Raw genomic sequence first — 17,500 nt, 5'->3', positions numbered from 1 at the left:
TACATTCTCAGGCGATCATTCATTTCATAATCAGCATACATGAAGGCTTCCTCCACAATCTCTTTGCTTTGGTTTTCTTGTCTCGCTGTGCTGGAAACAGCTTTCAAATCAGTTTTGGCTGTTGTAGAAAAATGCTATGAGTAAAATACATCTGCAGAGGTTTTCTCTTTTTTCTAATATTAGCAATAATGACAATACTAAAAACACCATGGTTAACAATATTGAATCTGTCTAAACTTTTTCATAACACAGTATATATTCACTTCATGCTACATATTGCAACTTCCTAAACATAATCAACAAGCAATAACAATAAGTAGCAAATTTCTTTCATTGTACAAGCGTACAAAGGATTTACTCCAATATTCAACAAAGAACAATAGATGGAATAACATAAGGATGGACAAGTCTGCTTTAAAGAGAAAGAAGAGAGAGAGAGAGAGAGAGAGAGAGAGAGAGAGAGAGAGAGAGAGAGAGAGAGAGAGAGAGAGAGAGAGAGAGAGAGAGAGAGAGAGAGAGAGAGAGAGAGAGAGAGAGAGAGAGAGAGGCAAAGAGAAAGAGAGAGAGCGAGAAATTGGATAAATAAAATGAATTCACCTTTTCAATCTGAGGACTAAAACATCCCTCAATAACTCACTCCCTTGGTAGCAGTTCTTATAGAATTACTTCAGTTGAGGAATGGGATTTTGCTGCAAATTCCTAGACCTCAGCTCTGCCTTAATCGTTCACCCTTCTCAGGCCATCTGAGGAAAAACAGCATGAACTGAGGACTACTCACTAAACTGAATCAGTTACTTAATGTAGAAAATGAAACTTTTTTTTTTTTTTAAATTGGGGAACTTTCCATCCCTTGATAGTCTTGAATGGCAAAACTTGGATAGCTTTTATTGAAAATAAGGTCCCATTTTTAATTAATTTAGTTCATTCATGATATATTCAAATGATCAAGAATGCATATCATGCTATATATATATCTATATTATTTTATTAGGGTGCAATTCTGTTAAGAACAGATGTATGAAGACATGTTAGTGTGTTTGACAAAAACAAATTGATATCTTTTGAGAATTAACAAAGAAATTTGGAATTAAATGCTGTAATTTTAAGTCTATGTTTGTGTGGAATGATATAACATCTATATCTGTTACAGTGCACATGACAAATGATGCTATCAACAGGTCTATACAATTCTCTGCCTGAAACTACCATTAACGATGCATCAACAGGTCTCTATTCTCACAAAATAAATAAAAAGTTAATACAAAAAATTACCTTTTGCATTGGGGTTAATAGTTTCTTCATCCTTTCTTCTTCCATTTTGCATTCATGACTCTTTCCTGCATTCGAGAAGCCACTGATCTCCATTTTTCCTTACTCTGCCCTGTCTCCATTATTGAGAAAACCACAGCTTCTGCTTTTTTTTCACTCCGGTGGCCTTTAGCTAGAGCTGAGGCAGGTATTTTCTTCCTTGTTACTGTCTTCTATCTCGACTTCTCTCTTCCTTGGTTTGTGAGGTTTCTCTAGCTTCAAATATCTCTGAAAAAATTAATAAAAATTTCTCATCAATAAATCATGGTATTTACAATTTCCAAAGCTAAGGTCTCCAAGATATTAAATTACTTTTGGCTGATTGTCCTCTAGAAAAGCTTCTGTATTCAGAAAGATTATTATGCAGGTAACTAATTTTGAATTAACTGCTGGGAGGTTTAAGTTTGTTGTGAAGGCTAAACAGATGATACATACATGTATGAGTAATTGCCTGTTTCAATGTATCAGAATAATGAATAATGAAAAATAAAATCTTTTGAAAATTGTTAATAATATGCACAGCCCTATCTTTATGACATATTTTTTTATTTTCAGTTTTCAAGATGCTTACAGTGCACCCATCTATGCAATACTGGCCTCTGCACCCACTGCCATGGCCTCTGCCTCTATTTCCTGCTGTGGTTTTGGCAAAGGCCAACAAACCTCAATCCTGCATAATTCTGTTTAGTTTTACCTCCTTGTTGATTCATCATAAAAAAAAGAACATATTTCAAGCTCAATCCTGCCAGAATATACACTGGGGAAGGTTATCAGCTCTGGTATTGGAGTAGATTCCGTGGCTCGAGTGTGTGTGCATGACATCAAACATCATAATTTCACTATATATGTGGATTGACAACAGCTAACATAATAATTAGGAATAATCCAATCCAGAAATCACAACCCCAAAATCTGTAAAGACTTCTAACTTCTTTACCCTCACCATTGAACTAAGCCTGTAGAAAAGGTATGACTAAGAACGAAGATCTTCACAATACAAGAGATGTATTTATTCATATCTTCCTCAGAAATAAAACTACTTTACTTAAAACTAATGGCCTGTTAACAAAGACCAATCTAATTACAGGGGGAGAAAAGATTCCATTTTGATTTGAAAGTACCAGATGAATTGACGATCCCAACAAACAAACAAACAAACAAACAGTATGAGACTCTACTGACACACGTGGATATTGACAAACAAACAGACAAACATTCACACAAATTGACTGACAGACAGACTGACACTCTGACAAAAAATGCTAGATGCACAAACAAGCACATGCATATGCACCACAACGTCTAAAACCCATGATAGAAAAACCACAAAATAAAACAAACAAACAAACAAAAAATTTTCTCATACAACAAACAAACAAACAAACTAAAACACTCCCTTCTTTCACAAACTTCCCTTCCTCTCTTATCAATACAACCAACACACAAAAAAAAACAACAACAGAAAATCAAGCAAAATACCACTAATTCTCCCTATGGAGAAACAAGACACGGGAATCCTTAAAAGAAGTAACACGTGCTTTGACAACTACACGTGTTCGGACCAGCTGATAGGCCGGTCGTTCAGGTAGCGAGGCCGTTCCTTTAGACGTTTGTTTGGGTACGATCAGGTGATTAACAAATAAATGCACGTTACATGGGTGTGTGTGAAGTATATATACACATGTGTGTGCGTGTGTGCGCGCGCACACACACACACACACACACACACACACACACACACACACACACACACACACACACATATATATATATATATATATATATATATATATATATATATATATATATATAAAGCACCTGTACATGTGAATTAAATATTTGTATCTGCGCGTGTGTGATATCGCATTCACTCAGGAACTGTTTTACTCTTCTCTCTCTCTCTCTCTCTCTCTCTCTCTCTCTCTCTCTCTCTCTCTCTCTCTCTCTCTCTCTCTCTCTCTCTCTCTCTCTCTCTCTCTCTCTCTCTTTCCCACTGATTACACGTTTCTTATTCAGTGAATTGATTCCATTTGATGAACTCTTGAATCGAGAAAATGTTTCCTACCTAATAACATGCTTCCCATCTGATAAACGTTTCCCGCTTATTAAACGTTTCCACCGAGTAAACGTCTCGCTTAAACCAAGATTAACGTTTCCACTATTTAACCGCTTCATTTCCCTTTAAACGATCCCACGTGTCTATCTAACAAACGTTTAATTGATAACGCGTGAACTGGTTCAATTTGATAAACTTTTAAACTGAGAAAAGATATGCAATTTAATAAACGTTTCCTTTTCACTAAACGTTTTCCGACGATTGATCGTTTCCATTGAGTAAACATCCCTACAGGTTATTTCATGTGTCTATCTAGGAAACGACAATGGTTGCAGAAATACAAGCAGAGGATCCACTTGGAAGAGAGATGGTGAACTCTTCAATCACCCGAAGGAAGGCAATGGGAAACCACCTTCGTACATTCCTTTGTACAACCATGAAATTAAGCATGGTCGCCAACGTAAGGTTCTGATATGGCACAGAGAGAAGATCTAGGAAACGTTCATAATGAGTAAATGTTTATTATCCATTTTACTCCTTATCCTGACATTTCTAATTAACATATATAGAGACAACCATCTATTGAACACGGGAGACGGAAAATGAGATAAAAAATAATAAAAGTAGAAGAAAAAAAATCTACCATACTGTTCCAAAATACAACCAACTTATTTAAGCACGAGATATGTAGAATAAAATCAAATAGAATAAAAAGAAACAATAATGATGAATAAATGATAAATAATAATGAATAAAATAGTAATAATAATAAAATAAAAGCACGATCAAACTACCCTCCCCTCCCTCCCCAACACACGCACAGAGAGAATAAAAAACAAACAACATCAAATAAATAATAAATAACAATAAAATAAAATAAAATAATAACAATAAATAAAAAAAACCTAAAAGCACGATCCCGCAGCCCCCAAACGGCGCCTCGGATTCCCCCGTCTGCCGCGAGTCTCCCACGCGGCCGGCAGCAGACTACACGCTGTTGGGGTGAGTGGACGTGTGGGTCTTGGGGTGAGGTGTGTCGAGGGGTTATTTCTGGGACTCGTTTTGATTGTGGAGGTTGGTGGGTATGTGAGGGGGACTTCACGCTTGTGGGTGAGGTGATGTGTGAATGGGAATGGTGATTTGTATTATAGAAATGTGTATATATATATTTTTTAATGTATCGACCGGTTTGTTACTTGTGCTTGTCATGTAGATGCTTTTTTGGGAGAAATGTGATCTATTTCTTGCATGTTTCTTGTTGTTTACTATTTGCTACTACCATTATATTGTGAAATTGTTTACCGGGAGATCTTGCGTGCTGGTATTAACATCAATACTGTCAAAAAAAAACAAAAAAAAAACAGCTTGCATGTAGGCCTATAAAGTACAAAGGCTGTGAGAAGAATACCGATACTGCTACTAGATTTGCATTTTGATGGGAATTCCTGGGTCTGAAGATTCTTATCGGCGTAGTTTAACCAGAAGAATGAGATTTTAGCACACTCGGTGAATCAGTGTGGGTTGTCATTATTCAGCTGTGCACAGGGTAACCGCTGGGCACAATGCAGCCCTGTTTACTGGCCATGTTTATGTAGTTCAGTTTTAGCCACCTAGAACTAGGGAGGTTGTGGAGTGTATCATGAAGTAATAAATTTTCAGCAGCCTTTCTTGTTGTTATGATTGATTTTTGTCATTCTCAAACCCAGGACTGATGATGGCTATTTCCCCTTTATAGCTGCGCCGTCTGCACCTTTGTCACACTGGCTGACGTGTGTGTTCCACGTGTTTAGGAATGTAGTTTGGATTTATTAATTTGTTTGATGACAAATCAGGGTGATTTAAGTCATTGAAAGAATATATAAGGTCAAGGCTTGTTAATATGGGGTGTATGTGTCACTGCGGCTGTCTCTTTGGTATGGGAATGTGGGTTTTAAACATTTCTGTAGATTTTTCCTTGCAAGGTGTCGTGAAGAAAAGGTATGTTATTAGTGGTTGACTCGAAACAGTATGTAATGGTTATGTTGTGTTGATAAATACTACTCTTTGACTTGAGTGCATAACTCCTGTGATAAGTTGAGTACTTCATGTATTTTGTTCTTGTGAAAATAATGTAATTGTCAATGCCTTCTATTGTATATTATATGGCTAGAGTGTATTTTATAAATACTATAGGGGCCTGGGATATTTGAGGGTGTGAATGCCCATAGATTTTACTAAAAAATGGTTAGATACCTGTATTTTTTTCTCTATTGAAATTTGGTGTGTCAGCCCAGAGACTTTCAGGAATGGCAGAAACCTCATAGCCTCATTAGCCAAATTTAAGGATGAGTCATGAAAAAGAATAAATGGTAGAAAATAGTCTACAAAATTGTTGAAAAATGGTACTACAATTCAAGGGAGTAAATTTATACCTAAGTTTATATAGACACGTGACTATCTTGAGCACTGGGTCAGTTTGTGTAGTTGCTTGTATGCTAATGCCTCTTGGGAAATATGGAGATTGGATGGAAATGCAGGGGCAGAACCCTTGAGTTGGGAAAGAGTTTGTTTCATATGGCAATGTTTTTGGAACCATAGGAGTGGTTATTTAGTCTCAGAAGGATGTAGTCATGTGAATTTTTTTTTTCTTTTAGTACTTAGTGTTCATATACTTTTTTGTTTTCGGTTTTACCCCATTTGGTTAATCTTAAAAGTATGGACTCATTAAAGATTGATCACCTTTTCTCCCTGTCATTTATGATTTTGGTCATATAGTTTTAATTACTCCATAATCAGCCACTTTGTTCTTCTGTGATAGACAAATAACTTGGGATTGGGGGATAAACTTTAACAAATAAGACCTTGTATAAATCATATTTCCCTTCACTTTCCAGATAATTATAGATAGAAAAAAATAAAACGCCAACATGCCCTCGAAAGTAAAGGAAACAAAGGCCGCCCCTCCAGTCAAGAAGGTTGAAACCCCAAAGAAGGCTGGCAAGAAAGGCAAGAAAGGCAAGAAGGTCGTGGAGGTGGAAACCGAAGTCGTGGAAACCAAAGTAGAGGAAACCAAAGTCGTGGAAGCTCCCGCACCCAAAAAGAACTCCAGGAAGAGGGGTAAGAAGGGTGCCAAGAAGGTGGAAGCCAAGGAAGCCAAAGAGGAGATGGAGGTAGAGGACGCCAAGGAAAAGGTGGAAGCAGAGGAAGCCAAAGAAAATGCGGAGGCAGAGGACACCAAAGAGAAGGCGGAAGGAGGTGAAAAGGCCAAGAGGAGGAGGAAGAGGAAGAGGTCAGAGAAGCCAGAAGATACAGAGGCTAAGGAAAACGAATCTCCCAAGAAGAAGAAAAAGACAAACCCTAACGTACCAGATGAGAAGGTTTGTAGAGATTCTTGTCTTTTTAGTGTATAAAAAAAAAAAAAAAAACCTTGGCAGACCTGAATTGAGAGTATAGAAAGTTATAGCTTAAATATTACATTGCCACAACATACCTTTTTCTTTAAAGATTGCCTCTCCCTCCCTATCACTATCTCCACATGCTCTATCACTGCTGTCTCCTTCCTTCCTCTTGTCCTCTCCCTTGCTCCCTTACTTACTTGCTCTGCCATTGTGGCATTACAGACCAATTTCTCACCTATGCCTTTCCCCAGTTGGAGCTTACAGGGGAGCTGTTGGGCATCTATGCCAAGCGTAAGACCAGCATCTGTGAGCGGACTCTCATCGTCAGAATGAAGAAATTCAAGGCAGAGTACTTCAAGACAAGGCCAGATATTTTTAAGGATGCAGTCTCCTATGGGGTTAAGTTGTAAGTTCCTGTTTCTTGTTGATTAATGTTTTTTTCTCAAGTATAAATATTTTATTGGGTTTAGAAAGTACATAGTTTATTCACTTTAATTGAATTCTTCTGCTTTGTAGCGGAAAAATGTGCTTCGTGATTTATGAATCAAAAGCAGAAGCCGAGAAGAAGTTGACTGAACTACAGAAAAGTCCTGATGTGCAAATTGCAAGGCAGTGGGACCAGCGGCAAATCATTGCAACCGTAAATCCATACACGTAAGTTGTATCCCTCTCATGTCAGTGTACTATGTTGGAGGTGGTTAAAACACAAATTAAAAAATACTTACTTTTTTTTTTTTTGTTAGATAATGCAATAAAAAATCTTTGCTGCAGGTTGTTTGTTGAACATTTACCAGAGGGGACTACAGAGGAGGATTTGCAGAAAACATTCCCAACTACGACGGCCATGCACTATGATGCAGGCAAACGGTAAGTGTTTATGCTTTTCATTTTTAGTAGGAGGAGGTTATGCTGACTGTTTTGTCTCTGAAAGAATCTGACAGTTGACAGGCAAATAATTGTTAGTAGGTAATAATTTTGGAAAATAATAGATTAAAAGTTCAAATGTTTTTATTTAGTTTTTATTTATTTATTAATTAATTTATTTTTTACTATTTTTTAACTGGTGAATTCACATATAACTAATGTGTCAAAATCTAGTAATTTATGAATATAACTGATTTTCCATTGAATTTGAAATGTTTAAGCTCTTCCTGACCGTCCTCATCTTGGTTACTATCCATTTCTGGTGGTCATTAAATGACATGTCACTACATGTCTATTATGGTGTACTCTTGCATTAACAGATAAATACATGCTATTCAGAATGGAAGAGGCTGGTAAATGTTATCGTGAATCTTGTGCGTTCTCTACATGACTGATAAACTGACAAACTACTTGATTACAGCTTTGTCAACCTGGCCTTCTCAACCAAAGAGGATGCAGAGACTGTTTTCAGAAAATCCGAAGATCTGAAGATGAACGGTGCGGGGATCACAGTACTTTTCGGCAAATATGGCTACAACTGGGAACGTAACCCAGGAAAGGAACAGGTGAGGACTGTGTTTGCAATTCTTTGAGATAACCATCAAGCTTTAGTATTAAAAGATGAATATTATGATGCCAGATATTGAGATATTATAACCTCCATTTGAGGAATATTAGTGTTTAATATGAATACTCCTTTATTTCAGAAAAGCAATTGAATCTAAATGGATTGAAGGGTAGAAAATAAGATAAAGAAGACTCTGTTAAATTTGAGTAACTGTGTACTCATGTTAGTATTTGTTAAATGTGAATGGATGTGATGTTTTTTTTTTTCTTGTTTTTTCTTTCCCATATTTTTTATGAATGAACGTTAAAATTCAACTCGTGTTTGTTTTTTAACCTTTTTTTTTTTCTACCTCAAAAGAACATGAATTTTCTAATAAACAATGCAAAAGGAAATTGTTAGCTAAGTACATACATTCCAAAGACATTTTATTTCTTCCTCATTGTTGTATATTCGTTAAATTGTGAAGAAAATGGAGCAGCAAAGATCAGCAGCACATATGACCCATTATAATGGAAACGGAAAAATGGCATGACTTGCCATTTAATGTTCTTGTACTTTTTTCTTTCTCTTCTCTGTTGGTCTGTCTTCTCTTCTGCCTTCCTCCTAGGTCTGGGTCTTCATTTTTTTTTTTAATATCAATATTTATAAATACAAATATAGGTTCTTTGAAATACAAACCTAAGGATAACTTGGTATGGTTACCCATCTACAAGCTAATCTTTCCAGTATGGTCACACAAAGTTAGAGCAAACTGAAGATAACATTCTGGTAGAGGACAAAAAGTTGTAGTCAACAGTATAAGGAAATATCGTGCAGACAAGAATACTAATGCCATAAACAAAGGAAAATACAAGCACACTCATAGCCTGAGTCCACTTGGTGCTCCTGAGTTTCCGCTCCTTGCTGTGCATGCAATATAATAGAATGTGAGGTAACCATTGCTCAGTTTTGTTCTGTTGTAAATGTGGCTGCCTTTTTTTCCCAGGATTTACTCGGTTCAAGTACGAAGTTCACTCGGGCTATAACAGCAGCACTTCCTTCTCTTTTCTAAATTATTGAGAGTACAACCATCAGTGAATGCCATGAGTTAAGGAATGAGCTGTTGGACATTGATGATGTACATATTGCAGAGAATGAGTCCTAATACTCATCCTTTTAGAAGACTACTAATGCATGCATGGGGAATAGTCTTGACTGATGACATTTCACAACAATAGAAGGTTCTGTCATGGAGATAGTCTTGCAGCAGCATATGCAGGTTGCCTGAAATGCCTAAAGAGGTCAGTTTGGAGAGAAGACTGAAAGCCCCATTGTAATCAAGGGTAATTTTGATGAGATGTCTCCCAGTGTCCGTCTCACTCCATGACAGAGAGAGCCATTAGAACATAAAATATTGCTCTTTCTGAATACAAATTGTTGGTCTATGATGAGGTGATTCTGATGGAAGACACTTTCAATGTGATCAGCAATTATTCTTTCAAAAAATTTAGGATAGAGAGCAGAGACATGGGTCTATAGTTCTTTGGATCTGTCTTGCTAGATTTTTTGTGTATGGGAACTACATGTTTCCAGAATCTTGGCCAAGCAACACTTGTAAGTCGTAGCAAGTGGAATTGCAAGTTCATATGCAAAGCTTTTCAGAAAGTGTGGCTGATGTTATCAGGCCCAACAGCCTTCTTAGTGTCTAGAGCTCTTAAGATGTTCTCCACTCTGTTCACTAGGATATGTAAGGAGTGCAGAGATGTATTTGTAACTGCCTTGAAGGAAGTGATACTCTTTCAGGATTGCCCATTTGCAACAAACCTAAAACAACAGATGATAATAATAATAATAATAATAATATAAATTATTATATATATACATACATATATATACATATATATACATATATATACATATATACATATATACATATATATATACATATACACATACATATGTATGCATATACACATGAATATACATGTATTTACATATAAATATGCATACATGTATGTATGTAAACATGTATATACATACACATATATATGTATATGTATACATATATATTAATATATACATATGTATATACACATATACATACATATTTATATATACATATGTATATACACATACATACATATGTATATGTATGATACATATATATATGTAAATATATATGATACATATATATGTAAATATATATGATACATATATATGTAAATATATATGATACATATATATGTAAATATATATATATATATATATATATATATATATATATATATATATAATATACATATATGTTTAATATATATATATATATATATATATATATATATATAATATACATATATGTTAATATATATATATATATATTATATATATATATATATATATATATATATAATATACATATATGTTGATATATACATATATATATATATATATATATATATATATATAATATACATATATGTTAATATATATATATATATATATACATATAAATGTAAATATATATATATGTATATATATTTATATATATATATATATATATATATACATACACACATATATATGTAAATATATATATATATACATAAATATGTATATAATATATATATAAATACATATGTATATAAACACATTCATGTATATAAATAAATACATACGTATACACAGTATATATACATATAATAATAAAATAACAATGATAGTAATTATCATCATCATTATTATTATTATAACAAAGTAAAGAATGGAAAAAAAACACCTAAAAGCACGATCCGTCCTCCAAAAACGTCTTGGATTCGACGCCCGACGTCTGCCGCGACGACCTTGCGGGGCGGCGGGAGCGGACAGGACGATGTGCTCAAGGCCATAGATGATGTCATTTTTCGTCTCGTAAGGAATTTGGGGTCTTAAATTTGCTTTCTGTGAAGATTCCTTAGTAGGAATGTTTGGTGTGTGTGTTTCATTTTGTCATTGAGGAGACAAGTAGATAATTGAATAGGAGGCAATTGGAGGTCCCTGAGGTTATTATTATTTGTATTTGTTAAGCCATATAAAGAACTACACTAAAAAAAATCGACAATTATATCACCGAATCAGTAGAATGAGGCTCTATTCGTGGCGAACGGCCTCATAATGAGCATAAAGTCAGGGAAAAGTAAAATAGTTATAAAGTGTGGAAAAGCGTACCCTGTCTACAGCCTCTTCGGGTTTGTTTACGTTTTCGTGGCGGCAAGTTTAAATCTCCTCGGAGGTGTTAATGAGGTTTTTTGGGTGGAAGTGAGTTGTATTTTTTCTCGGGGTGGGAATGAGGTTTTCTTTGCGGGGTGGAAGTGAATCTTTTTTGGGGGGTGGGAATTAAGTGTTTTTTTTGTTGTTCTTGAAGGGGGAGGAGGGTGTTGAAGGCCGGTCTTCAGAGTATGGCACTTTACGACGAGATCTCGGGTGTGCAAAGGCAAATCGCTCGGCGTGCTGGTGTGCGCCGGGGAATTTTCTTTGAACCGACTTTTCACTAATGAGAAGGAGCATTCCTTGACTCTTTTCTTCGTTCAGTTCGTCTGGGACATTCGAATACAGACACTATACAAGTCCTGGAGAGTTTGAAATGACCTGTGTGAATTAACATGTCACCTTGGCAGTGTAAAAACCAGTCCTCATGGCCCTATGACCCCTAAGACAGTTTAATTGCAAAGTGACAATTAGGACTGAACAATTCAGTGCTTTTCCTCAGGGTCTTAAGGGCTTTTCTATATCTATTAACCCACTTTATTTGATTATTTGTGTTCTTGTGGCATCCTTTGTCATGTGATAGTCAATTTCTAACAACAAATCAGGATAAGTGATTCTGTGTTAATATGTCTGGTAGGTGATGTAATTGCTTTATTAGTAAGCAATGCGATTCTCCTATATCATATAGGTTATATAATGGCTATATAATAAGAGCAATGCAGCATTTATTGTCTTGTTGTGTCCCTGTTGTAATTGGAACCCAGCCTTATTGAGGCAAAACTACTGATTTGCAGGAGCTTTAGGACAAAGATATCTTCAGTGTGCACATGCCATACTCTGCAAACTGGGTGGAAGGGATTTTTTTGGGGTGGGAATTATTTTTTTTGGGGTGGGAGCAATTTGTTTTGGATCAGTTCATATAGAGTAGCTTATGTGCTGAGGGAAGGTCCTAATGGCTATATTCTCAGTGGTTGGAAATTGCTGTTTGGAAATTGCTGGTTAACTGCATTGTGACTTGTTTTGATTTGTGTGTGTGTGTGTGTGTGTGTGTGTGTGTGTGTGTGTGTGTGTGTGTGTGTGTGTGTGTGTGTGTGTGTGTGTGTGTGTGTGTGTGTGTGTGTGTGTGTGTGTGTGTGTGTGTGTGTGTGTGTGTGTGTGTGTGTGTGTGTGTGTGTGTGTGTGTGTGTGTGTGTGTGTGTGTGTGTGTGTGTGTGTGTGTGTGTGTGTGTGTGTGTGTGTGTGTGTGTGTGTGTGTGTGTGTGTGTGTGTGTGTGTGTGTGTGTGTGTGTGTGTGTGTGTGTGTGTGTGTGTGTGTGACTTTTTAAGATCCCTCCCCCAGTATTTTGTACTTTAGTTATGTATTCTTACTCTATAGTCCCCCCCCCAATTACCTTAACAGATAAGGCCATATTTTTATCATGCTTCCCTTCCTTTTTTTCAGATAATTAAAGAAGGAAAAAAAAACTGCCAACATGCCCACTAAAGTAAAAGAAGCAAAGGCCGCACCTCCAGCCAAAAACGAAACGCCAAAGAAGGCTGCCAAGATAGCCAAGAAGGTAGAAGAAGAGGAAGCCAAGGTCATGGAAATTAAGGTCGAGGATATCAAGGTCGAGAAAACCAAAACCGTGGAAACTCCCACACCCAAAAAGACCCCCGAGAAGACCGGTAAAAAGACCCCCGAGAGAGTGGGACCCGAGGAACCCAAAGAGGAGATGGAAGTAGAGGATGTGAAAGAGAAGGTGGAAGGAAGCAAAAAGTCAAGGAGGAGGAAGAAGAGGAAGAGGACAGTGAAGGCAGAAGATACAGAGACCAAGGAAAACGAGTCATTGCCAAAAAAGACAAAAACAGACCTTGAGGTACCCAGTGAAAAGGTATGTGGAGATGTTTAGCCTTTTGATGGTGTAACTGAAATGTAGTTAGCATTAACAGAACAGAATTAAAACTCAGATGTTATGCTGAATTATACTTTCTCTTTAAAGATTGCCTCTCCCTCCCTGTCATCTCCTTACTCCATTGCTGTTACTGCCTTACCTTCATCCTTCCTCTTCTCCTTACTCTGCCTCTTTTGTCCTTTTTTCTCCTTCCTTTGCCTCCTCCTTCCTCTCTTCCTCTTTCCTCCTCTGCTCCACCCCTTCCTTCCTTGGTAAACCTCTTTCTTCCTTCCTTCCTGGGCCTGCCTCCTTCCTCCCTTGCCCTTCCTCTTTCCCTCCTCTGCTCCACCCCTTCCTTCCTTGGTCTGCTTCTTTCCTCCTTTGCTCTGCCCCCTCATTCTAATTAGTACTGTACCAGTTTAAGCCAATTTCTCACCTACTAATACCCCCCAAAAGATGCAAAAGAAGACGGGCAAGAAGACCCCAAAGGAGGAGGAACCCGAGGAACCCAAAGAAGAGAAGGAAGGAGAGGACACCAAGGAGAAGGTGGAAGGGGGTGAAAAGGCCAAGAAGAAGAGGAAGAGGAAAAGGAAGAGGAAGAGGTCAGAGAAGGCAGAAGAGGCAGAGGCTAAGGAAAATGAGTCCCCTCAGAAGAAGAAAAAAACAAATGCTAATGTACCAGATGAAAAGGTATGTAGAGGTGCTTTTTTTGTGTGTTTGGAGAAAGAAGGGAAATAGTTGGCATTAACAGATTAGATCTAAGCGTATAAAAAAAAATTAGAGAGGTTATGTAGACAGAATGTACCTTCCTCCTTTGTCTTTGCTATGCCTCCTTCCTCCTTCCTCTTTGCTATGCCTCTTTCCTACTTCCTTCCATGCTGGACCTCTTTCCTCCTTCCCTTGCTCTGCCTCTCTCCTCCCTTCCACCATCACCTTCCTCCTTCCTGCTCTGGTGGCTCATTCCCTGCAGCAGTTTCAGCCTATTTCTCACCTCAGCTTTTCCCCAGCTGGAGCTTGAAGGGGAGCTGTTGGACATGCATGCCAAGCGTAAGACTGATCTCTGCGAGCGGACCCTTGTCATCAAAATGAAGAAATTCAAACAAGAGTACATGAAACAGAGGCCAGATATGTGTAAGGATGCACTCTTCTATGGCATAAAGTTGTAAGCTCCTATCTTTTGTCAGTTGAAGTTCTCATCTCATGTTTGTTGACCTGGCCATTTGTGAATATTTTATTTTAGTTTAGAAAGTATAAAGTTTATATGGCATTAATTTTATTCTCTTGGTGTGTAGTGGAAAATTGTGCTTCGTGGTTTACAAGTCGAAGGCAGAGGCCGAGGAGAAGTTGACTAAACTGAAGAAAAATCCAGAAGTGAACCACGCATGGCATTGGAAGCAACAGCAGATCAATGCAACTGTGAATCCATACACGTAAGTTATATCCCCTGTCCTGTGTTAATGATATGTTGGAGGTGGTTTAAGCACATATTTGAAGATGTTCATTTTATTTTTGTTAGATATAGTATATAATAAAAAACTGCTGCAGATTGTTTGTTGAGCATTTACCAAAGGGGACTACAGAGGAGGAATTGCAGAAAATGTTCCCAACCACCACAGCCATACACTATGATACAAACAAACTGTAAGTATGTTTTACTTTTTATTTGTATAAATGGAGAGTATTGGTAATTCTTGATATACAGTTGAATTCTGTTCTAGAATCCACACCATGAAATAAATAATGTAAGACAAGTCAATTATTCCTGTAAGAAATAACTAAATCAAATAGGTTGCATTCCTAATTCCATGATTCAAAATATACAAAAATAATCAAATTTGTTAAATTTGTTAAAATTAAAGTTAAGTCAATGGAGAAATGTTAGCCAACTTGGCTTATTAGCAGCTCTCCACATTTTCCTTGTATTGGTGTTCAAAACAGTGAAAATATTCTCTGATATCTTAATCAAGTTCAAAGTTCTGTCACTTTCCATGTCTATTGAGTCAGGCATTTATAAGTGACATATACAGATGTAGAGAGGCTAGATAAAAAATGATTGTTGGCACTTTATTCTTTATGCTAATGATATACTGATGAACTACTTGATTACAGCTTTGTCAATCTGGCCTTTTCAACCAAGGAAGATGCTGAGACAGTCTTCAGAGAATCCGAAAATCTGAAGCTGAAGGATGTGGGGATCACTGTACTTTTCGGCAAATATGGCTACAGCTGGGAGCGGGAACCCAGGAGAGGAACTGGTAAGGATGATATTTTCAATTCTTTGAGAGATAACCAACAAGGTTTGGTATTGAAAGATGATTATTGAAATGCAAAATATTGTTAGAAGTTGACTCTCATTTGAGAAATGTTGATCATTAATATAAATACTCATTTATTTCAGAAAAGCAATTTAAACCTTCAACGGATTGAAAAGTATGAACAAAATTGAAGAGGACTTTATTTGTATTTTGTATGGATGAAAGTTAAACTTTGACATGTGTTTGTTTTTAACCTCTTTTATTAACTTTTGAAGTAAAAGGCATTCTCCATTCTCAGCCCTTGCCTCAACAAATTTTGCATGGTCTTTTCTTCTCCCCCTTTCCTTTCCTTTCTCTCCTTCAGCCCCTTCTTCTGTCCATTTGTCTTAATCATTAACTCATTTTTACCCTTTTTGCCACAATACATTATCATAATGCTATGCCTTGGGGCTTCACCAAGGCATAGCATTTTGAATATGCTAGATACTGAAGCGGCAGAAAGTAAATAAATAAATATAAAAGCAAAGATCCTAATGGACTGGCCACTCTACTACATTGCACATTATTCAAGCACCTACACAAATCATAAATCTCCTTTGCCATATAAAAAATTATGTAAACAATATAATCATTGTCCATGCTTTATGGCAGCCTGTATCACTGCTTTCTCTCACCTATTCTCCTTTCACCAACCTCCCAACTTGTCAGACATCCTTACAGACCACCTGTTCCTCCTCAAATATATACATAACCTTCACTTGATCTATTCCCCCATCACTCATTGCCTCCTATACCCATCTTTACCCTTTCCAATACTACTATAGACAGTTGACATAGAGTAACTAATCACAAACTCAATCCCCCTCCGTACCCCTTCTAATACTAAACCTTCCTATAGTGCTACATGACCTTAGATGTCTAGCACATTTATTTTTTGCTTTTTATCATTAACCAATGCTAGTTGTTAATTGTAAAATAATTATTGGGTGATTAAGTAAACAATGAATAATAAAATAAACCATGCATCTTGAGGTAATTGGAAGGCATTTTATAAATTGAAAAGCATTGAACACTTCCGTGGAGGCAAGTATTTCAAACATTGTGGTAAGCTATAAAACACTGATGAAATGCACCAATTCTATTAACGAGAAATCGACTGGACTCGCAGCCAGCCGGGTTGTATGCAAAACTTCTTTAGACTTTGTGCCAAACTATACCATACAAGCCTGCCAACGCAACAACGGCCACTCATAAAGGTGACGTCAGGGCGAGAGTAAACAACGGGGAAACTACTTGTTTTTACGGAATAGTTTGCCCACCAGTGACATCATCTCTATCCATATCCTCCCTAACCGCTCGTGGAGACACCTTATCAAGGACCGACTGCTGTTTTCACTATTGTACTCCCCCCCCCCCCCCCTTGTCCACCGTCTTTTAACTGATTATTAACTTTCTATACTTTGTTTCTTCCTCTCCTTACAATCGTCCCACACCATGAATTCATCGCATTCCAAGAGCAGCCAGGAAAAGGGTAAATTAATAAATATAATAAATAAGATAATGTAAAACACAGTACATAGAATAATCACAATAAATGTATAAAGTAAAAGAGAATAAATTAAATATATAAAATAGCTGAAACAGATTAAACAGATAATAGTGAGAAAATATAGAAAATATAGAATATACAGTAGATGAGATGAACAGAATAAATATGATGAAATATATGTAAAAAACAAAAACGAGAATCAATGAATAAAATAATTAGGTAAGTAGATAAATAGATAAAGAAGATAGATGAATTAATTAATAAATAAAATAAAATATCACAGTTTACATCCAATCCCATTCTTCGGCCATTACAGTTTGTAACTCTGAGTGTTTGAAAGAGAATTAACCCAATCGCCACGTATGTCATC

The 17,500-nt window shown here is 36.6% G+C and overlaps 2 protein-coding genes and 1 long non-coding RNA gene across 4 annotated transcripts in view; 2 read left to right on the top strand and 1 right to left on the bottom strand.

Annotated features, from left to right (window-relative positions):
• LOC125036152 overlaps positions 1–2,913 on the bottom strand; it is a 3,856-nt gene extending 943 nt beyond the window's left edge. The window contains exons 1-4 of one of the 2 annotated variants that reach the window (XR_007115871.1): positions 2,788–2,913; positions 1,273–1,536; positions 598–743; positions 1–118 (exon numbers count right to left, since the gene is read on the bottom strand). The exon at positions 1–118 is cut by the window's left edge and continues 14 nt beyond it. This is a non-coding gene — a long non-coding RNA (uncharacterized LOC125036152). Of the gene's footprint in view, positions 119–597; positions 744–1,272; positions 1,537–2,251; positions 2,612–2,787 lie in introns of those variants that run through there. The other variant, XR_007115872.1, reaches the window with a different exon arrangement.
• Positions 2,914–4,305: 1,392 nt separating this feature from the next.
• On the top strand, positions 4,306–8,645 carry LOC125035973. The gene is made up of 7 exons (XM_047628299.1): positions 4,306–4,366; positions 6,238–6,720; positions 6,993–7,147; positions 7,258–7,395; positions 7,513–7,608; positions 8,087–8,231; positions 8,373–8,645. The coding sequence occupies exons 2-7, from the start codon at positions 6,271–6,273 to the stop codon at positions 8,382–8,384; spliced, it is 996 nt and encodes a 331-aa protein (XP_047484255.1). The 5' UTR covers positions 4,306–4,366; positions 6,238–6,270; the 3' UTR covers positions 8,385–8,645.
• Positions 8,646–11,025: 2,380 nt separating this feature from the next.
• Positions 11,026–15,817, top strand: LOC125036043 (translation initiation factor IF-2-like). Its single transcript, XM_047628409.1, has 8 exons — positions 11,026–11,119; positions 12,897–13,326; positions 13,783–14,016; positions 14,334–14,488; positions 14,619–14,756; positions 14,872–14,967; positions 15,436–15,581; positions 15,725–15,817. Exons 2-8 carry the CDS (start codon positions 12,928–12,930, stop codon positions 15,751–15,753), a joined length of 1,197 nt encoding a protein of 398 aa, XP_047484365.1. The 5' UTR covers positions 11,026–11,119; positions 12,897–12,927; the 3' UTR covers positions 15,754–15,817.
• The last annotated feature ends 1,683 nt before the right edge of the window (positions 15,818–17,500 follow it).

Source organism: Penaeus chinensis, chromosome 20, assembly GCF_019202785.1.
Source record: "Penaeus chinensis breed Huanghai No. 1 chromosome 20, ASM1920278v2, whole genome shotgun sequence".
In the NCBI taxonomy this organism is placed as follows: domain Eukaryota; kingdom Metazoa; phylum Arthropoda; class Malacostraca; order Decapoda; family Penaeidae; genus Penaeus; species Penaeus chinensis.
This window is presented reverse-complemented; position numbering and strand designations above follow the sequence as displayed.